The 16,894-nt window shown below is 44.7% G+C and overlaps 1 protein-coding gene across 1 annotated transcript in view; it reads right to left on the reverse strand.

Moving 5' to 3' along the window:
• Nucleotides 1–16,894, reverse strand: part of acbd4 (acyl-CoA binding domain containing 4) — a 51,004-nt gene that overhangs the window by 22,193 nt on the left and 11,917 nt on the right. Inside the window, exons 3-7 of the mRNA XM_078424641.1 lie at nucleotides 16,023–16,143; nucleotides 12,499–12,583; nucleotides 7,267–7,384; nucleotides 4,646–4,849; nucleotides 2,996–3,090 (exon numbers count right to left, since the gene is read on the reverse strand). Coding sequence (XP_078280767.1) covers nucleotides 2,996–3,090; nucleotides 4,646–4,849; nucleotides 7,267–7,384; nucleotides 12,499–12,583; nucleotides 16,023–16,143 — 623 coding nt within the window. The remainder of the gene's footprint in view (nucleotides 1–2,995; nucleotides 3,091–4,645; nucleotides 4,850–7,266; nucleotides 7,385–12,498; nucleotides 12,584–16,022; nucleotides 16,144–16,894) is intronic.

The following is a 16,894-nucleotide window of genomic DNA, read 5'->3' on the forward strand; positions in this document are numbered from 1 at the left end:
GGATGCTTCTTCGGACCGAGTGGAGGGAGAGGGAAGGGGAGGGGGTGGGAAGAAAGTTGGAAAAGAGGGATGGGGGAGGGGCAAAACCAGCCTGGCAAGTCAGGTGGGGGCAGGGGTGATGGAAAGATAGGCGGAGTAAGTGACAAAGGCTCGGGGTGAACAGGAGACTAAATAGTGTCAGACAAGGAGAGAGGAGTGAAATATAAAGTTGGAGGGAGAAGGGGAGAGGGAAGAGGGTGTTGAAAAGGAAATGCGGGACTTTGAGGTGGGAGGCGAGTCTCTGGAGGAAGGGAATGGAACAGGGTGACAGTGGTAGTGGCAGATACGTGAGTGCACCTTGTGGGGCAGGGTAGAGGAAAGAGAGGGGGTGTTGGAGAATTCAATTTCAAGAGATATCATTTCATGTGACAGACGGCTCTACATTTGTTCAGTGTTCTGGAGATTTGAGGAGGAAATAACCTATCAGGTTTTCTGCTGGATGTTTATCTGTGGTTGTTTGCATCAGTGGGGAAGTAGATTGGACAGGGCCTGCTTTGGGGACTGCCCATGTACGACACAGAGGAAGGAATAGCCTCGGCACTTTTACCCAACTGAAGCTTGGTGATGTTTAGTTCTCAACTACAGCAAACTGCTCCCTCTTGTGGTCACTTTGCAGCTGTTCACGCATAGGAGTTTTAGAGTTTAAAAATACAGCTTGGAAACAGGCCCTTCAGCCCACTGAGTCTACGTTAACCATCGATTATCCCACTTTCTTACCCACTCCCGACACACTAGGGGCAATTTACAGAGGCCAGCTAGCCTATAAACCCGCACTTCTTCGGGATGTGGAGGGAAACTGGAGCCACCCGTAGGAAATTCATGCAGTCACAGCAAGAACGTGCAAACTCCATGGATACAAACTAACATGGATACAGCATGTGTATGGGCGGAGCGTGCCACCTTGACACAAGAGGCTGCAGATGCTGGAATCTTGAGCAAAAATACAGTGCTGGAGGAACTCAGTGGGTCAGGTATCATCTGCGGAGGGAATGGGCTTGCGATATTTTGGGTCGGGACCCTTCTTCAGACTGATAGGACAAGTATCCCCCCCCCCCCCCCCAAAAAAAAGAAAGTCTGAAGACTGGCCCCAACCTCAAGTGTCTCTCCCACTTCACCTTCATCTACCAATCACTTGCCAGGCTTTATTCTGCCCCACCCCACTCTTTTCTGGCTTTCTCCAGCCTTTTAGACTGAAGAAATGTCCCGACATCCAAATGTCGTCTGTCCACAGGGGTGCCAACTATCTCACTCCCAAATACGGGACAAGGTGATGTCACCACCCCGCGCCCCACGTGACCTCTCCCAGCTAGCGGCCACGTGCTCCCACTCCACCAATGGCGGCCGCCCGGTCCGGGAGGCCGATTTGCTACGCAACCGCCCGGGCCTCCGGACCTAGACTGCCCGGAGCTAAAATGTCGGAAACCTGGAGTGTCGGTACCTAAACTGTCGGGACCTACAGCGCCTAATACGGAAAAAGGGCAGTCCCATACGAGACAAACCAATTTAGCCTAAAATACAGGAAGTCCCGGCTAATACGGGACAGTTGGCAACCCAAATCTGTCCATATCCCTCCACAGACGCTGCCTGACCTGCTGAGTTCCTGCAGCATTGTCGTTTTTGCTCAGGGATTGAAATGTTATCTGATTACTTTTCCTTTGAAGAACCAAAACCAGCTGGAACAGGAACGCTCGACAGGGAGGAGGTCTCTTTTACTGCAATGAATATTCTCACCCATCTTCGGTGAGATATTGATGCACCTCATCCCAGCAGGTTGCCTTAACTGTCTTTATACACACTTCTGGGGCAGTAGAGCAAGAAAATATTTCAAGAGAAAAGAAACAGGTGATGTTTTGGGTCAAAACCCTTCTTCGGACCCGAAACGTCACCTATTCCCTTTCTCCAGAGATGCTGCCTGACCTGCTGTTACTCGTGCAGCTAGTAGGATTGTCATAGTTCTGTTCCCATCCCACATGACAGTTAAATAGTCTTGACGGGAAAACAACAGAGTTTGCACCTTCTCCCCAACTGTGTACACTTCCTCTGGGTGTTCCCACTTCCTTTTGCATTCCAGACGCGTGCTGGCTGGTAGTAAATTGCCCCTGGTTTCGGAGATTGGAGCACAAGGGTGAAGTTGCTGGGAATGTGAAAGAGAATGTTGCAGAGAAACAGGTGGGGAGAATGGGACTGATGGCATGAGGGACAACACTGATTTGATGGGAGAATTGCTTCTTATGTTGAAAGATAAAGAAGGATTTTCATTGCTAAATCAACGAACCGTCTCAGTTTCCCCTAAAAGTAAAACTATTTTCAATTCGAGTCAGTCATACAGGCCCTTCGGCCCAATTTTCCCATGCCGACCACAATGTAATTAATTGTTATCCAATTTGTTGTCCTCCCAATGCTTGGGACTTAACATATGCCATCTATTTTAAAGTCATACAGCACAGAAATAAGCCCTTCAGCCCAATTTATCCATCTGGCTGGATTTAGCTGGAAGCTAGGTGGTGGGGCCTAGCTTTCCTGCCTCATCCAAGCTGGTCCCATTTGCCCGTGTCTGGCCCATAACCCGCTAGATGCAGGAAAAATGTTCCTGATGTTGGGGGAGTCCAGAACCAGGGGTCATGGTTTAAGAATAAGGGCCATTTGGGACTGAGATGAGGAAAAACTTTTTCACCCAGAGAGTTGTGAATCTGTGGAATTCTCTGCCACAGAAGGCAGTGGAGACCAATTCACTGGATGTTTTCAAGAGAGGCTTAGATTTAGCTCTTAGGGCTAAAGGAATCAAGGGATATGGGGGGAAATGCAAGGGATATGGGGGAAAAAGCAGGGGTACTGATTTTGGATGATCAGCCATGATCATATTGAATGGCGGTGCTGGTTCAAAGGGCCAAATGGCCTACTCCTGCACCTATTTTCTATGTTTCTAACCCTCTACAATCTTTCCAAAAAGGCTTACCAGATCTTCTACAGAATCACAGAACACCTCGCTCTCTGAGTCACTCGTGAGGTGATTGGCTTCAACTGTGTCCACTGTGGAATTCCAGTTACTGCCTGAAAACCAAAGAGCAAAGTCGGTGTTAAACAAAGGAAAATCTCTCAGCCCGAGCGTTTGGTGTTTTTTCATTTTCAGCCCAAACTTGACTGGAGTGGCTTCAGGTTCTGCTCTTGCAGATCGCAAGCATTCATCTTGGTGTCAAAATGGCACACTCATTATCGACGCCACAGGCGTCAATATTAAGGCTGTTTCGTCATGTGGGAAACAATTGCTTCAAAACCCACAGGTTTAAAAATTATAAATAGATCAGTTGAAAACTGAGCAAAAAAAAAAAGATCAAAGTGATGGAGGAACTCAGTAGAACAGGCAATATCTGTTGAAGAAATGGACAGATACAGTTTGGGATCCTCCTTCAGTCTGAAGAAGGGTCCCAATCCAGAACTTTGTTTATCCATTCCTTCCTCAGATGCTGCCCAATCTGCTCAGTTCCTCCAGCACTATGTATTTTCTTCAGGATTCAAGCATCTACAGTTCATTGTGTCTCCAATTTAACACTGATTCTTGCAACTGATTTCCTGAGCTTTCAAAATCAGTGATCATAAGACCTCCATTATACAAGAGAAAATTTGGGAGAAAAAATAGATTACTTGACATGCAACCTGCATCCAGTCAGATCTTCCAGTCAAATGCAGATTTTGAGAGCTTCATTGCAGAGCACAGCTCTGCAGAATGGTGACTTGCTTGTTATGACAAAATATTTTACGTATTACAATTAGTTTGCATTAATTTTAGTTTAGAGATGCAGATTGCAAACAGGCCCTTCGGCCCACCGGGTTCATGCCGACAATCGATCACCCATTCGCACCAGTTCTATGTAATTCCATTTTCTCATCCACTCCCAACACATCAGGAGTCAATTTTACAGAGGCCAATTAACCCACAAATCCGCATGTTGTTTGGGATGTAGGTGGAAACTGGAGCATACGGATGAATCCCACGCAATCACAGGGAGAACTTGCAAACTCCACACGGACAGCACCCGGAGGTCTGGATCGAACTCGGGTCTCTGGCGCGGTGAGGCTGCGCCCTTAAGTAGTAAAAACAATTAATGTGGATATAATGGGAAATATATTTTACATATACAAAGTGCAGGATTAGAACCAAAGTAAATTACAATACCTAGCCCTTTAAAGTACAGCAGATATTAATGGTCAAGTAAATTAGTAAGCCAAGTAACAAAAAGAACCATCAACACTATTGACCTAGTGATCGAGGTTGCACAGCAGGAACAGTGGGATCAGCTTAAATGGACCTTGTTTATTTGTAGATAAGTAGGTTCAATCAATAGCATCAATGGTCACTTAATGCACTTTGGCTTTTTAACAAAAAGCTTTTTCTGACGACAAAGACTTTGCACAGTTTGAAAGCTACTCTGCCCTTCATTGGTTATGCTGTCCTTCTTGTTCGCCACAGCTTTGCAACACATACCCCCTGTTCGTCAAGCATACTGCGCAGTTCCTTTTTAATCTGCTCCCAGCCTTTCAAGCATTGCCTTCTAGATGGTAACTCTCAGGTGGGTAAAACTCCCCTTGTTCCCTTTGGCTCATTTACCGTTTGCCACATGTGTAGCCGCCTGAAGCTCGTGGGAGCTCTCAGGTTGCACGGTGTTTACAAGATCCTTGGTACTTTCCAGCTGAAAGATCTCCACCTCTGCATCAAGACCTTCACTTTCCGAATGGTCATCTTCCGTTAGATGTGACCCGTTGTCACTGGCATCATCTTTCCCGACATCCTCTTGAAACCGGACCATCTTTCCTACAAACATAAATCCATCTTTTAAAATTAAGTCACACTGAAGCCGTTTAATGCCTACGACACACTTATACTGCAAGTGGCTTCTCCGGAATATTTAATTCCCTGTCCTGCCCAGAGTAAATCTCTGAGTACCGCACACCTTTATTTCAATTGCTGCCTTGTTCGATTGATGGAAAGATACAGCCCTTCGGCCCACTGAGTCCAGGTTGACCATTGATTAACTGTTCACACTCGTTCTATGTTATCCCACTTTCTCATCTGCTCCCGACACACTAGGGGCAATTTACAGAGCCCAACAATTTACAAAAACCTACAAAGCCACAGGTCTTTGGGATGCAAGAGGAAACCGGAGAACCCGGAGGAAAACGACGTGATCATAGGGAGGACATGTGAACTCCACAAAGACAGCACCCAAGCTCAGAATTGATGCTGAGGAGCCAGCTCTCCCAGCTACGCCATCAGTACTCACTTTATGCTGTTAACTCTACCTGTATCACTCATTCATAACATCAGTCTCCATTACACAGATCTTACCTTCTGTTTATCCTTTCTAAACAGGATAGTCCAATTTTCCCATTCTATTTTTACTTGCAATTCCTCCAACTCCACAGTATTGCAAGGCAAGTCTCCCTATAAACTCCAGGTTTATATATTTTATGCCTTTATGTCTTTTAAAAAAAAAACTATAATCAAAACTAAAATTCTCTTGCAAAAAAAAGTATAACTGTTCTCAAATGTGAAACCTTTCTTCTCGAACCACACTGCAGGTCACACATTTACCAGGGGTTCATCTAATTGCTGCACTGTAGTGTCGCCATGAACACAAACCACGGTTTTGTTTCTCCACTTGCTTTTAGTTCTGCATTTTGCCTGAGAAACATCTCTACCAGGCTATGCTCAATGATAAGCCCCATCAGGATTTCAATAAGCAAATGCCTTACTTAGGGACTGGTGGCAAAGTGGTCGGACTCACCACATGGACATTAGGTAAATAGTATTGTTGTATTCACAGGGAAACAAATGTCCCCACACCACCAGAGTTAGGAACAGCTACTTTCCTACCACTATCAGTTTCTTCAACAACCTACACATCCCTAACTCCACCTCGACGACAGAACACTATGGTGCACCTAAGATAGACACAAAATGCTGGAGTAACTCAACGGGACAGGCAGCATTTCTGGAGAGAAGGAATGGGTGACGTTTCGGGTCGAGACGCTTCATCTGATGTCTGAAGACGGGTCTCGACCCGAAACTTCACCCATTCCTTCTCTCCAGAGATGCTGCCTGGCCCGCTGAGTTACCCCAGCTTTTTGTGTCTATCTTCAGTTTAAACCAGCATCTACAGTTCCTTCCGACACTATGGTCCACCTGTTGCACTTCTGTAGACTTGTTTCTTTTTCAATCGTGTTTCTGCACTGACGTCTTGATTTTTTTGTACCATCTTTCTTTTAGAATTTTATGTATAATTTGTTTTCTTGTCTGCCTGTCTCCAGTCTGTGATGATGCTGCAAGCAAGATTTTTCATTGTACCTGTACCTCACCGTACTTGTGAAAATGATATTAAACTTGAACTTGTTCTGGCCTGTATGTGACTGCAGGCACAAACCAATGCATAACAAGAGGAGTTGAGTATAGGAGCAAAGAGGTCCTTCTGCAGTTGTACAGGGCCCTAGTGAGACCGCACATGGAGTACTGTGTACAGTTTTGGTCTCCAAATTTGAGGAAGGATATTCTTGCTATTGAGGGCGTGCAACATAGGTTTACTAGGTTAATTCCCAGAATGGCGGGACTGTCACATGTTGAAAGACTGGAGCGACTGGGCTTGTATACAGTGGAATTTAGAAGGATGAGAGGGGATCTTATCGAAACGTATAAGATTATTAAGAGGTTGGACACGTTAGAGGCAGGAAACATGCTCCCAATGTTGGGGGAGTCCATAACCAGGGGCCACAGTTTAAGAATAAGGGGTAGGCCATTTAGAACAGTCAGAGAGTTGTGAATCTGTGGAATTCTCTGCCTCAGAAGGCAGTGGAGGCCAATTCTCTGAATGCAATCAAGAGAGAGCTAGATAGAGCTCTTAAGGTTAGCAGGGTCAGGGGGTATGGGGAGAAGGCAGGATCGGGGTACTGATTGTGAATGATCAGCCATGATCACATTGAATGGCGGTGCTGGCTCAAAGGGCCGAATGGCCTACTCCTGCACCTATTGTCTATTGTCTATGAATAAGATGGGCTGAAGAAATGGTCCAGGAGGGCAATGTGTTCAGGAAAGGACAATAGATGCTATGTTGATCAATGATGGACAATAAGCCACATGCACAAAGAAAGAAGAAAATAAATCTGCATCCCAACTGCTTCACCATCTCAGTTGAGGGAAATATTGGTGACTCCAGCCCACCGTATCCCTGCTCTTACCCGGTACCTTCAGATGAAAGCCAGGTGGCCGTGGCATATCCTCCATAATTTCGTAGAGTGGTTGGAACAGGAGGAAGTGCTGCTCTGCATTTTCATCGCCGGCCATCTTATCCACAGCCTGAGTGAATGGATTTCAGAGAAGATTAACATTTCTAGCTTGGCAGAACACCACTCAGCAATTGTTCCTATGTTGCAAGCCAAAAATAATTAAACTTCTTGAAATTTGCAATAATAAACGACTCTTTTATTTTGAATGAAATAATGCTAACCAGGGACAGGCATCTGTCCTCCGCTGTTTGCTCTAAATGCGTCGTTAGTAATGTGAGCATTCGACTCTTGTTTCAGAATTTGAAATTTGATTCCATGACAGTCAATGGAGCTGACTTTCAGTCAGAGATTTCACTGTGCGCACGTTACAAGACCAAGCATTTAGTTCACTAAAAGAACAAAATTCAACTCAAATTTTGACACCAATCTAAAACATAATGAACTCTGTAATATTATTTAAGTGAGGGGGGAAGACTTAGTGAGGGGGTGAAGACTTTAAGGTGGGGGGGGTGATTTTAAGGTGAGGGGGGAAGATTTTAAGGTGAGGGGGGAAGATTTCAAGGTGAGGGGGGGAAGATTTTAAGGTGAGGGGGAAGATTTTAAGGTGAGGGGGAAGATTTTAAGGTGAGGGGGGGAGATTTTAAGGTGAGGGGGAAGATTTTAAGGTGAGGGGGAAGATTTTAAGGTGAGGGGGAAGATTTTAAGGTGAGGGGGAAGATTTTAAGGTGAGGGGGAAGATTTTAAGGTGAGGGGGGAAATTTTAAGGTGAGGGGGAAGATTTTAAGGTGAGGGGGGACATTTTAAGGTGAGGGGGGAAGATTTTAAGATGAAGGGAAGATTTTAAGGTGAGAGGGGAAAGATTTTAAGGTGAGGGGGAAGATTTTAAGGTGAGGGGGAAGATTTTAAGGTGAGGGGGAAGATTTTAAGGTGAGGGGGAAGATTTTAAGGTGAGGGGGAAGATTTTAAGATGAGGGGGAAGATTTTAAGGTGAGAGGGGAAAGATTTTAAGGTGAGAGGGGAAAGATTTTAAGGTGAGGGGAAGATTTTAAGGTGAGGGTGAAGATTTTAAGGCGAGGGAGGGATTTTAAGGTGAGGGGGGAAGATTTTAAGGTGAGGGGGAAGATTTTAAGGTGAGGGTGGAAGATTTTAAGGTGAGGGGGAAGATTTTAAGGTGAGGGGGAAGATTTTAAGGTGAGGGGGGGAAGATTTTAAGGTGAGGGGGGAAGATTTTAAGGTGAGGGGGAAGATTTTAAGGTGAGGGGGTGATTTTAAGGTGGGGGGGAGATTTTAAGGTGAGGGGGGAAGATTTTAAGGTGAGGGGGGAAGATTTTAAGGTGAGGGGGAAGCTTTTAAGGTGAGGGGGAAGATTTTAAGGTGGGGGGGAAGATTTTAAGGTGAGGGGGGAGATTTTAAGGTGAGGGGGAAGATTTTAAGGTGAGGGGGGAGATTTTAAGGTGAGGGGGGAGATTTTAAGGTGAGGGGGGAAGATTTTAAGGTGAGGGGGGAAGATTTAATAGGAACCTGAGGGACAATTAAAAAAATAATTTACGCAATGTGTGGTAAGTACTTGGAATGAGCTGCCAGAGGAAGTAGTTGAGGTAGGTACTATCACAACATTTAAATAACATTTGGATAGGTACATGAATAGGAATGGTTTAGAGGGAAAAGGGCCAAACACAGGCAGGTGGGCCTAGTGTAGATGGGGCAACGTTAATCACCATGTGCAAGTTGGGCTGAAGGGCCTGTTTCAATGCTGTATGATTCTATGACCACTATTCATCCTGAATGATATAACTAATCATTCAAAAAAAACTTCAGCTTCAATTTGTGTACAAATATATGGCTATGATGGACGACATTTTTGTCCACAAAATGTTTGAAGTTTTTGTTACCTTTATCTTGTTCAGGATTAAAGGAATGCTTTTTTTTTTGTTGCAAATTGATGTTTGAAATTCTGCAAATGTGAATTACATCCGTATCCCACTCATGTTTATAAAATGTCCCAAGTAATTGGTTCCTGATTAAAGGGCCAATTAAAAGCAAGTCGAAAAAAAAATCAAAAGAAAATCAGAAATAAAACCAGGAAATGCTGGAAACACTCAGCATGTCAGGCAGCATGTGCAGAAACAGCAGACAACAGTGGGAAGGGTCTCGACCGGAAACGTCACCTAAACGTCACCTATTCCTTTTCTCCAGAGATGCTGATTGACCCGCTGAGTTACTCCAGTGTGTCTATTCCAGCACGGTGTCCTTTTGTGTATTAACCAGCATCTGGTGAAAGGCTTGGATAGAGTGGATGTGGAGAGGATGGGTCCACTAGTGGGAGAGTCTAGGATGAGAGGTCACAGCCTCAAAATTAAACGACGTTCTTTTAGGAAGGAGATGAGGAGGAAATTTCTTTAGTCAGAGGGTGGCGAATCTGCGGAATTCTTTGTCACAGAAGGCTGTGGAGGCCAAGTCAGTGGATATTTTTAAGGCAAAGATAGATAGATTCTTGATTAGTACAGGTTTCAGAGGTTATGGGTAGAAGGCAGGAGAATGGGGTTAGGGGGGAGAGATAGATCAGCCATGATTGAATGGCGGAATAGTCTTGATGGGCCAAATGGCCTAATTCTACTCCTATTCCTTATGACCTTATGTGCAGTTATTTGTTTCTACAGCTATGGTTCAGGTCATTGAATTCTGGAAGTGATGAAAGACCAAAGTTACAAGTATCACGGTCTTTGAATGTGTTGGTACCACAGACAGCAGATACAGGCCTTTGAAACCACAAGAGAGTTTCTCCTAGTTTCAAGAGGCAGACAGTTCCTGTTCCTTCAAAGCCTCCACAGTCACCAACGGAATGACTGTAATATCCGGATCCAATCCTCCCTCCACCAACTCTTACTTCCCTCTCCCTGCCTACTTTCACATCCCACTCTGGCTCACACCTCACCTCACCTCATCAGTTCTCACAATTCCTGATCCCCACGTCTTCCCTGGCTTTATGCCTCTCTCATTCTGTAGCTCAAGTCAAGTCAAGTCAAGTTTATTTGTCACATACACATACACGATGTGCAGTGAAATGAAAGTGCCAATGCCTGCGGATTGTGCAAAAAAAAGTTACAATTACAGCATATAAATTGAAACTAATACAGAAAAGAAAATTTAGTCCCTGGAGTTATAATAGTTAACAGTCCTGATGGCCTGTGGGAAGAAACTCCGTCTCATCCTCTCTGTTTTCACAGCGTGACAGCGGAGGCGTTAGCCTGACCGTAGCAGCTGGAACTGTCCGTTGCTGGGGTGGTAGGGGTCCCTCATAATCTTGCTTGCTCTTGATCTGCACCTCCTGATGTATAGGTCCTGCAGGGGGACGAGTGTAGTTCCCATGGTGTGTTCTGCCGAACGCACTACTCTCTGCAGGGCCTACCTGTCCTGGGCTGAGCTGTTCCCAAACCAGACTGTGATGTTGCCGGACAGGATGCTCTCTACAGCCCCAGAGTAGAAGCATTAAAGGATCCTCAGAGACACTCTGAATTTCCTCATTTGTCTGAGGTGGTAAAGGCGCTGCTTTGCCTTACCCACCAGTGCGGCAATGTGTGTCGTCCATGTCAGATCCTCTTTGATGTGGACTCCCAGGTATTTAAAGCTGCTCACCCTATCCACAGTAGACCCATTTTTTCCAGTGGCGTGTACGTCCTTGGATGTTGAGCCATTCTAAAGTCCACAATCAGCTCCTTCGTTTTAGTGACATTCAAGAGGAGGCTATTGTCCTGACACCAGAGTGTCAGATCAGCCACCTCCTCCCGGTAGGCCTTCTCATCGTTGTCGAAGATCCGGCCCACCACCACAGTGTCATCAGCAAACTTGATGATGGAGTTTGAGCTGAACCCGGCCACACAGTCATGTATGTACAGGGAGTACAGTAGGGGGTTAAGGACACAACCCTGGGGGGATCCTGTGTTCAGGGTGAGGGGGCTAGATGTGTGTTCCCCCATCCTGACCACTTGGGGCCTGGCAGTGAGTCAATCTAACCCTTGACTATTCACCTCTAGATAGCACAGTTTGGAATTATATTTAACCATGCAGCAAATAAGCCTCCTCTCACATAATTTACGTCCTTTCTAGCTCCCAAAATGATGGGTTTTGGAGGACACTGAAATTCCAAAAATTGGAACGAGAGTCAAATCTGCCCATGTCTTGCCTGTCAGAGATGATGAATGGTCACGTGGGAAGCAGATCGGTCACTAGTTTAGAAGAATATAACAATGACTCTTTAATCAGCCAACAGTATGCACACTAATGCCCAGTCCACATCCCCCAACTGAAATATTGTCTATCCATGTGTAGGAAGGAACTGCAGATGATAGTTTATACCAAAGATAAACTCTAAATGCTGGAGCACTCAGCAGGTCAGGCAGCATCTGTATGCCCATTGAGCCATAGTGGACGTAGTGCAAGGAGTTGCCATTGCTGATGCTATTGATTGATCCTATTTATCTAAAAATAAACAAAGTCCATTGCTTAAGTTGATCCCACTGTTCCTGCTGTGGAACCTCCATCTGGAGACGCTGCCCGACTTGCTCAGTTCCTCCAACACTTTGAATGAATGAATGAATAAGTTTATTGGCCAAGTATGTGCATATACAAGGAATGTGCCTTGGTGCTCCGCTCACAAATGACAACACAAAACTTACAGTTAACAATGAAGAATAAAGCACAACCACATCAAAACAATAAGGACACAACATTACGGTCTAAACATCTGGGTGAAAATAAACTGGAGCAAAAAAGGGAGGACAGACTTTGCTTATTGTGCAGAACTACCACTCGTGGAAAAAAGCTGTTTCTATGGGCTTTTTGTTCAAGATTCCAGCAACTTTGTAAAACACAAAGTGTCTATATTTCTACATTGACAACCCCCGTGTCTACATTTCTTTTTGTGCTCCTCTCCAAAGTACCTGTGCATGACTCCTCAGTCACACTGATGATAAACTTACAGAACTTTGTGCAAGTTCACACTCGTGCATGCATCAGAGACAATTTCGCATCTTCTGGCATTGCCGTTCCTTAATCAAGGGGTTATAGGAATAGGCTAGCTACTTCCTTAAAATAAAATATCTATTAACACCTTTTCAACGCAAGGAAAACAACTTTGCCTTTTGCACAGACGGATCAGGTGGAACCGCGGACTGGAAAACCTACCTCCCCTGCGGCTTTTTTAATCTCTTCCACGTAGTTTGCCATGGCTTCTCTTTTCGACGTGCTCCCGAGAGCTTTCCAAGCATCCCTGCAGGAGACAACACACCTGGTCACTGCCAGATCTTGCCTATTCCACCCTGCGCACATCCAATCAAATTTGCAGTGATTTCCAACCGTCGGGGAGAACATACAATCGGTAATGAAATAATTCGCTGCTATTGTATCTAAACAGGGCCATTATAAAATTGGCAGTCTCTGAGCAACACAACCATTTTACACACTCACACTACTCATAATGTACAACCTTTAAAAGGGTCCCACTAACCTACTTAGACACCCATCTGCAAACCTTTTGTTGTTTAAAAAAGGTTTCCAAATTGAACGCACTACAAAATGCTACTTAAAGGCACAGAAAAGATGAAATAATCTATCAAACAATACTCTAATGTGGAAGATTACTTGATTACACTACCATGGACGTGTTTACATTATAGGGAAAAAACTGCAGATTCTGGTTTAAATCGAAGGTAGACACAAAATGCTGGAGTAACTCAGCAGGTCAGGCAGCATGTCGGGAAAGAAGGAATGGGTGACGTTTCGGGGCGAGACCCATCTTCAGTCTGAAGGAGGGTCTCGACCCGAAACGTCACCCATTCCTTCTCTCCCGAGATGCTGCCTGACCCACTGAGTTACTCCAGCATTTTATGTCTACCTTGTGTTTTGCATGTGTCTATTTCTTTTCACGATCTTGTAGAATTTTCCTGCAATTTTTCCATTTGTTTAGTTTATTATTGTCACGTAATGAGGTACGGTGAAAAGGTTTTTGTTGCGTGCTATCCAATCAGCAAAAAGACTACACATGATTACAAACAAGATGTCCACAGTGTAGAGATGCAGGATAAAGGGAATAATGTTTAGTGCAAGGTAACGTCCAATTAACGTGCCCGTGGAGCTTCTGCACGCTAGATTTTCATTGTGCCTGAACTGCATATGGCAATATACTCAACTCAACTTGATTGCTATTATTAATGTTAATACAGCGCAGAAACAGGCCCTTCGGCCCACCAAGTCCGCACCGACCAGCGATCCCCACACATTAACACTACCCTACACACACTAGGGACAATTTACACTCGTACCAAGTCAATTAACCTACAAACCGGTACGTCTTTGGAGTGTGGGAGGAAGCTGAAGATCTTGGAGAAAACCCACGCAGTCGCGGGGAAAACATACAAACTCCGTACAGACAGATGCACAGAGTCCCATGCCCAGAGCAGGTGAATTGAGGATCAGAGAACATGGGTTCAAAGTGAAGGGGAAAACATTCAATAGGAATCTGAGGGGTAAAATCTTCACACAAAGGGTGGTGGGTGTATGGAACAAGCTGCCAGAGGAGGTAGTTGAGGCACGGACTATCCCAACATTTAAGCAACAGTTAGATGGGTACATGGATAGGACAGGTTTGGAGTGATATGGACCAAATGCTGGCAGGTGGGACTAGTGTAGCTGGGACATGTTAGCCGGTGTGGGCAAGTTGGGCCGAAGAGCAAGTGCTGTAAGGTAGCAACTCTACCGCTGCACCACTGTGCCGCCCGTAACATAACAATACGTTCAGTATGTTTATTCATTTCTGAAGGTATAATTCTTAACTGGATCGAATGAATACACTGCTGCATCTTGTGCCCCATTGCACTGCAGAAATACTACTGATAACATTGGCAATATGATTTGAGTGCAGACATTTCAGATTACAACAGAACATCGAGCACTTCCGTCTTTGTTATTGGAGCTTTAAAAAAAAAAATTAGTCAAATTTTAGAGCCAGCGTGCTCTGGTAAGGATGAAGGGAAAAGCTGATCATGGAAAGAATTGGACGACTGAAGGTTTGATCAGGGAGAAAAAAAACCATCGTGACAGGTCTAGGCAACTGGAGAGGGGAACATATAGTTTTATTCACAGCGCGAGTGAGGAACCTGTAACTCTGCCAATGGAGTTGGTGGAAATGGATACCATCACCATGTTTGGGACATTTAACGACTTTGAATAAGTCAGAGAAGGGGCCCTAATAGGATTAGTGTGGATACTTTAAAAAGATCAGCATGGACATGGCAAGTCAAGTAGCCCATTTCTGCACACTAACTATGGATTGTTTTAGAATTATTGGACTTTGTTGTTTGCTTTATGATGTTATCAATTGAGTACTGCTTACAGGTCTGTTATGCTGCTGCATGTAAGAACGTCATTAACCATATAACCATATAACAACTACAGCATGGAAACAGGCCCGTTCGGCCCTTCCAGTCCACGCCGACCACTCTCCCTGACCTAGTCTCATCTACCTGCACTCAGACCATAACCCTCTAATCCCCTCTTATCCATATACCTATCCAATTTACTCTTAAATCATTGTTCCGTCTCAGTACATAACCATTAAACGCTCTTGATTGAAAGTTATAATTCACAAGCTGGTAGTGCTGCCGCCTCACTGTGCCAAACCCTGACCTCAGACCTTGCTCTCTTTCTGGAGTTTGCATGTTTCCCCTCTAGATGCATGGGTTTCCTCCCACATCCCAAAGACCTGCGACTTTTGTGGATTAATTAGCCTCTGCAAAATTGCCTCCAGTGTGCAGCGAGTGGATGAGAAAGTGGGATAACGTAGAATTAGCGTGAACGGGTGATCGATGGTCAGTATGGACTCTGCTGGCCAAAGGGCAAGTTAACCCAGTAAATAAATGAATTGAGCAACGTGTTACAACAACCTTCAACTGAGGTGGAATGACTGAATATCTCCAAAATCTTTCACCATAGTTAAAAACTTTAAAATTTGAAAGTTTTCCTGGTGTTTAACCATAAGGCACCTGTTCAAGTGGAAAAGCCCAAGAGCTCTGGTCGGCCTCCCTACTCCCTGAAGAAGGGTCTCGACCTGAAACGTCACCCATTCCTTCTCTCCAGAGATGCTGCCTGTCCCGCTGAGTTACTCCAGCTTTTTGTGTCTATCCCTGTTGGGGGGCTCCAGTTAATGAACCCAGGTGTGCCTGAAGCAATGTGGCCGATAAGTGGTAGAGGATGAGAGCAGTTGTGAAAATGGTCTTAATCTAGTTTAAGATCATATTATCTAATGATAGGTGCAGAATCCCTAATATTACTTCAATTACAATGGCAAGAATAACAGCAACTTCCAAGGTTACAGTTCAAGAGTGATAAGTAGGATTTCTAATGCGTTGAAAGATTAGCAGTGTTAATCATGAACTGATTTGCCAATCTCCCCAAACGCAAAAAAATACCTCAATTGTCTAATTAAGGGAAATGTCTGGCATGGAACAAAATAGTTTGGCTCATCATAGCCTCACTGAAAAATCCCCCATCTACATTTTCCCCAGTTCCTTTGAGTTTCCAAACATCAAAGAGAAACCAAAACCAGCTCAGAGTCCACATATTAAAACAAAAGGCACAATGACTTCTCGGTGACGAGGAATCGCCATACTTCCTTCACCTTCATTTGATAGCTAACACAAGGCAAAGGTTACCATTTTATGCGTCCCACGGGGTCCCAGAAGCCAGGTCTGCTGATGGTACAGGGGCCAACCGTTGCCTGTTTGTAGTAACTGTAAAACTTCAGCATCTTCTCATGGGACGGCTGGTAAGAACCTGACGGTAGAGAGACAAATTTAAAATAGAACACTCTATTTAGTCCTCCGAGATATTTCCACTTGGCCACTTGCTGCTGCCATTCACAGATGAAAGAAAGTGAATGATTAGTTTTTTGTGGAGTAGTTCCCACATTCTTTGCAGCAATTCCTAAAGCAAGCAAGCAACCCCACCCCTATTCTGATATCTGAAAGACTGCAGCCAATTTCTGTAAAGTAAGCTCCCACAAAGAACAAATCTAACAACGGCTGACGCAGTCTCCTTGGCCCTACACTCATCCCTGGAACACCTGCATAAGAGAGACACCTATGTCAGATTTTTATTCATAGAATACAGCTCTGCTTTTAATGCCATGACCCCATCCAGGCTCATCTCCAAACTCATGGAACATGGAGTCAGCACTCATCTCTACAAATGGATCCCTGACTTCCTGACCAACAGACCACAATCAGTGAGGATAGGGGATAAATCATCCCCAACAATAATGGTGCTCCACAAGGATAGGTTCTCAGGTTCCTTCTTTACTCCTTACATGCCCATAACTGTGCAGACCAGTGCAAATCCAACTCAATTTACAAATTCATGGATGATTTCACAGTAGTGGGTCACATATCAAATAATGACGGGACGGTGTACGGAAGGAGATTGAGAATCTCGCAACCTGGTGTCAAACATAGAAAATAGGTGCAGGAGTAGGCCGTTCCCCCATCGAGCCAGCACCGCCATTCAATATGATCATGGTTGATCATCC

Source organism: Rhinoraja longicauda, chromosome 29 (assembly GCF_053455715.1).
Source record: "Rhinoraja longicauda isolate Sanriku21f chromosome 29, sRhiLon1.1, whole genome shotgun sequence".
NCBI classification, from domain to species: domain Eukaryota; kingdom Metazoa; phylum Chordata; class Chondrichthyes; order Rajiformes; family Arhynchobatidae; genus Rhinoraja; species Rhinoraja longicauda.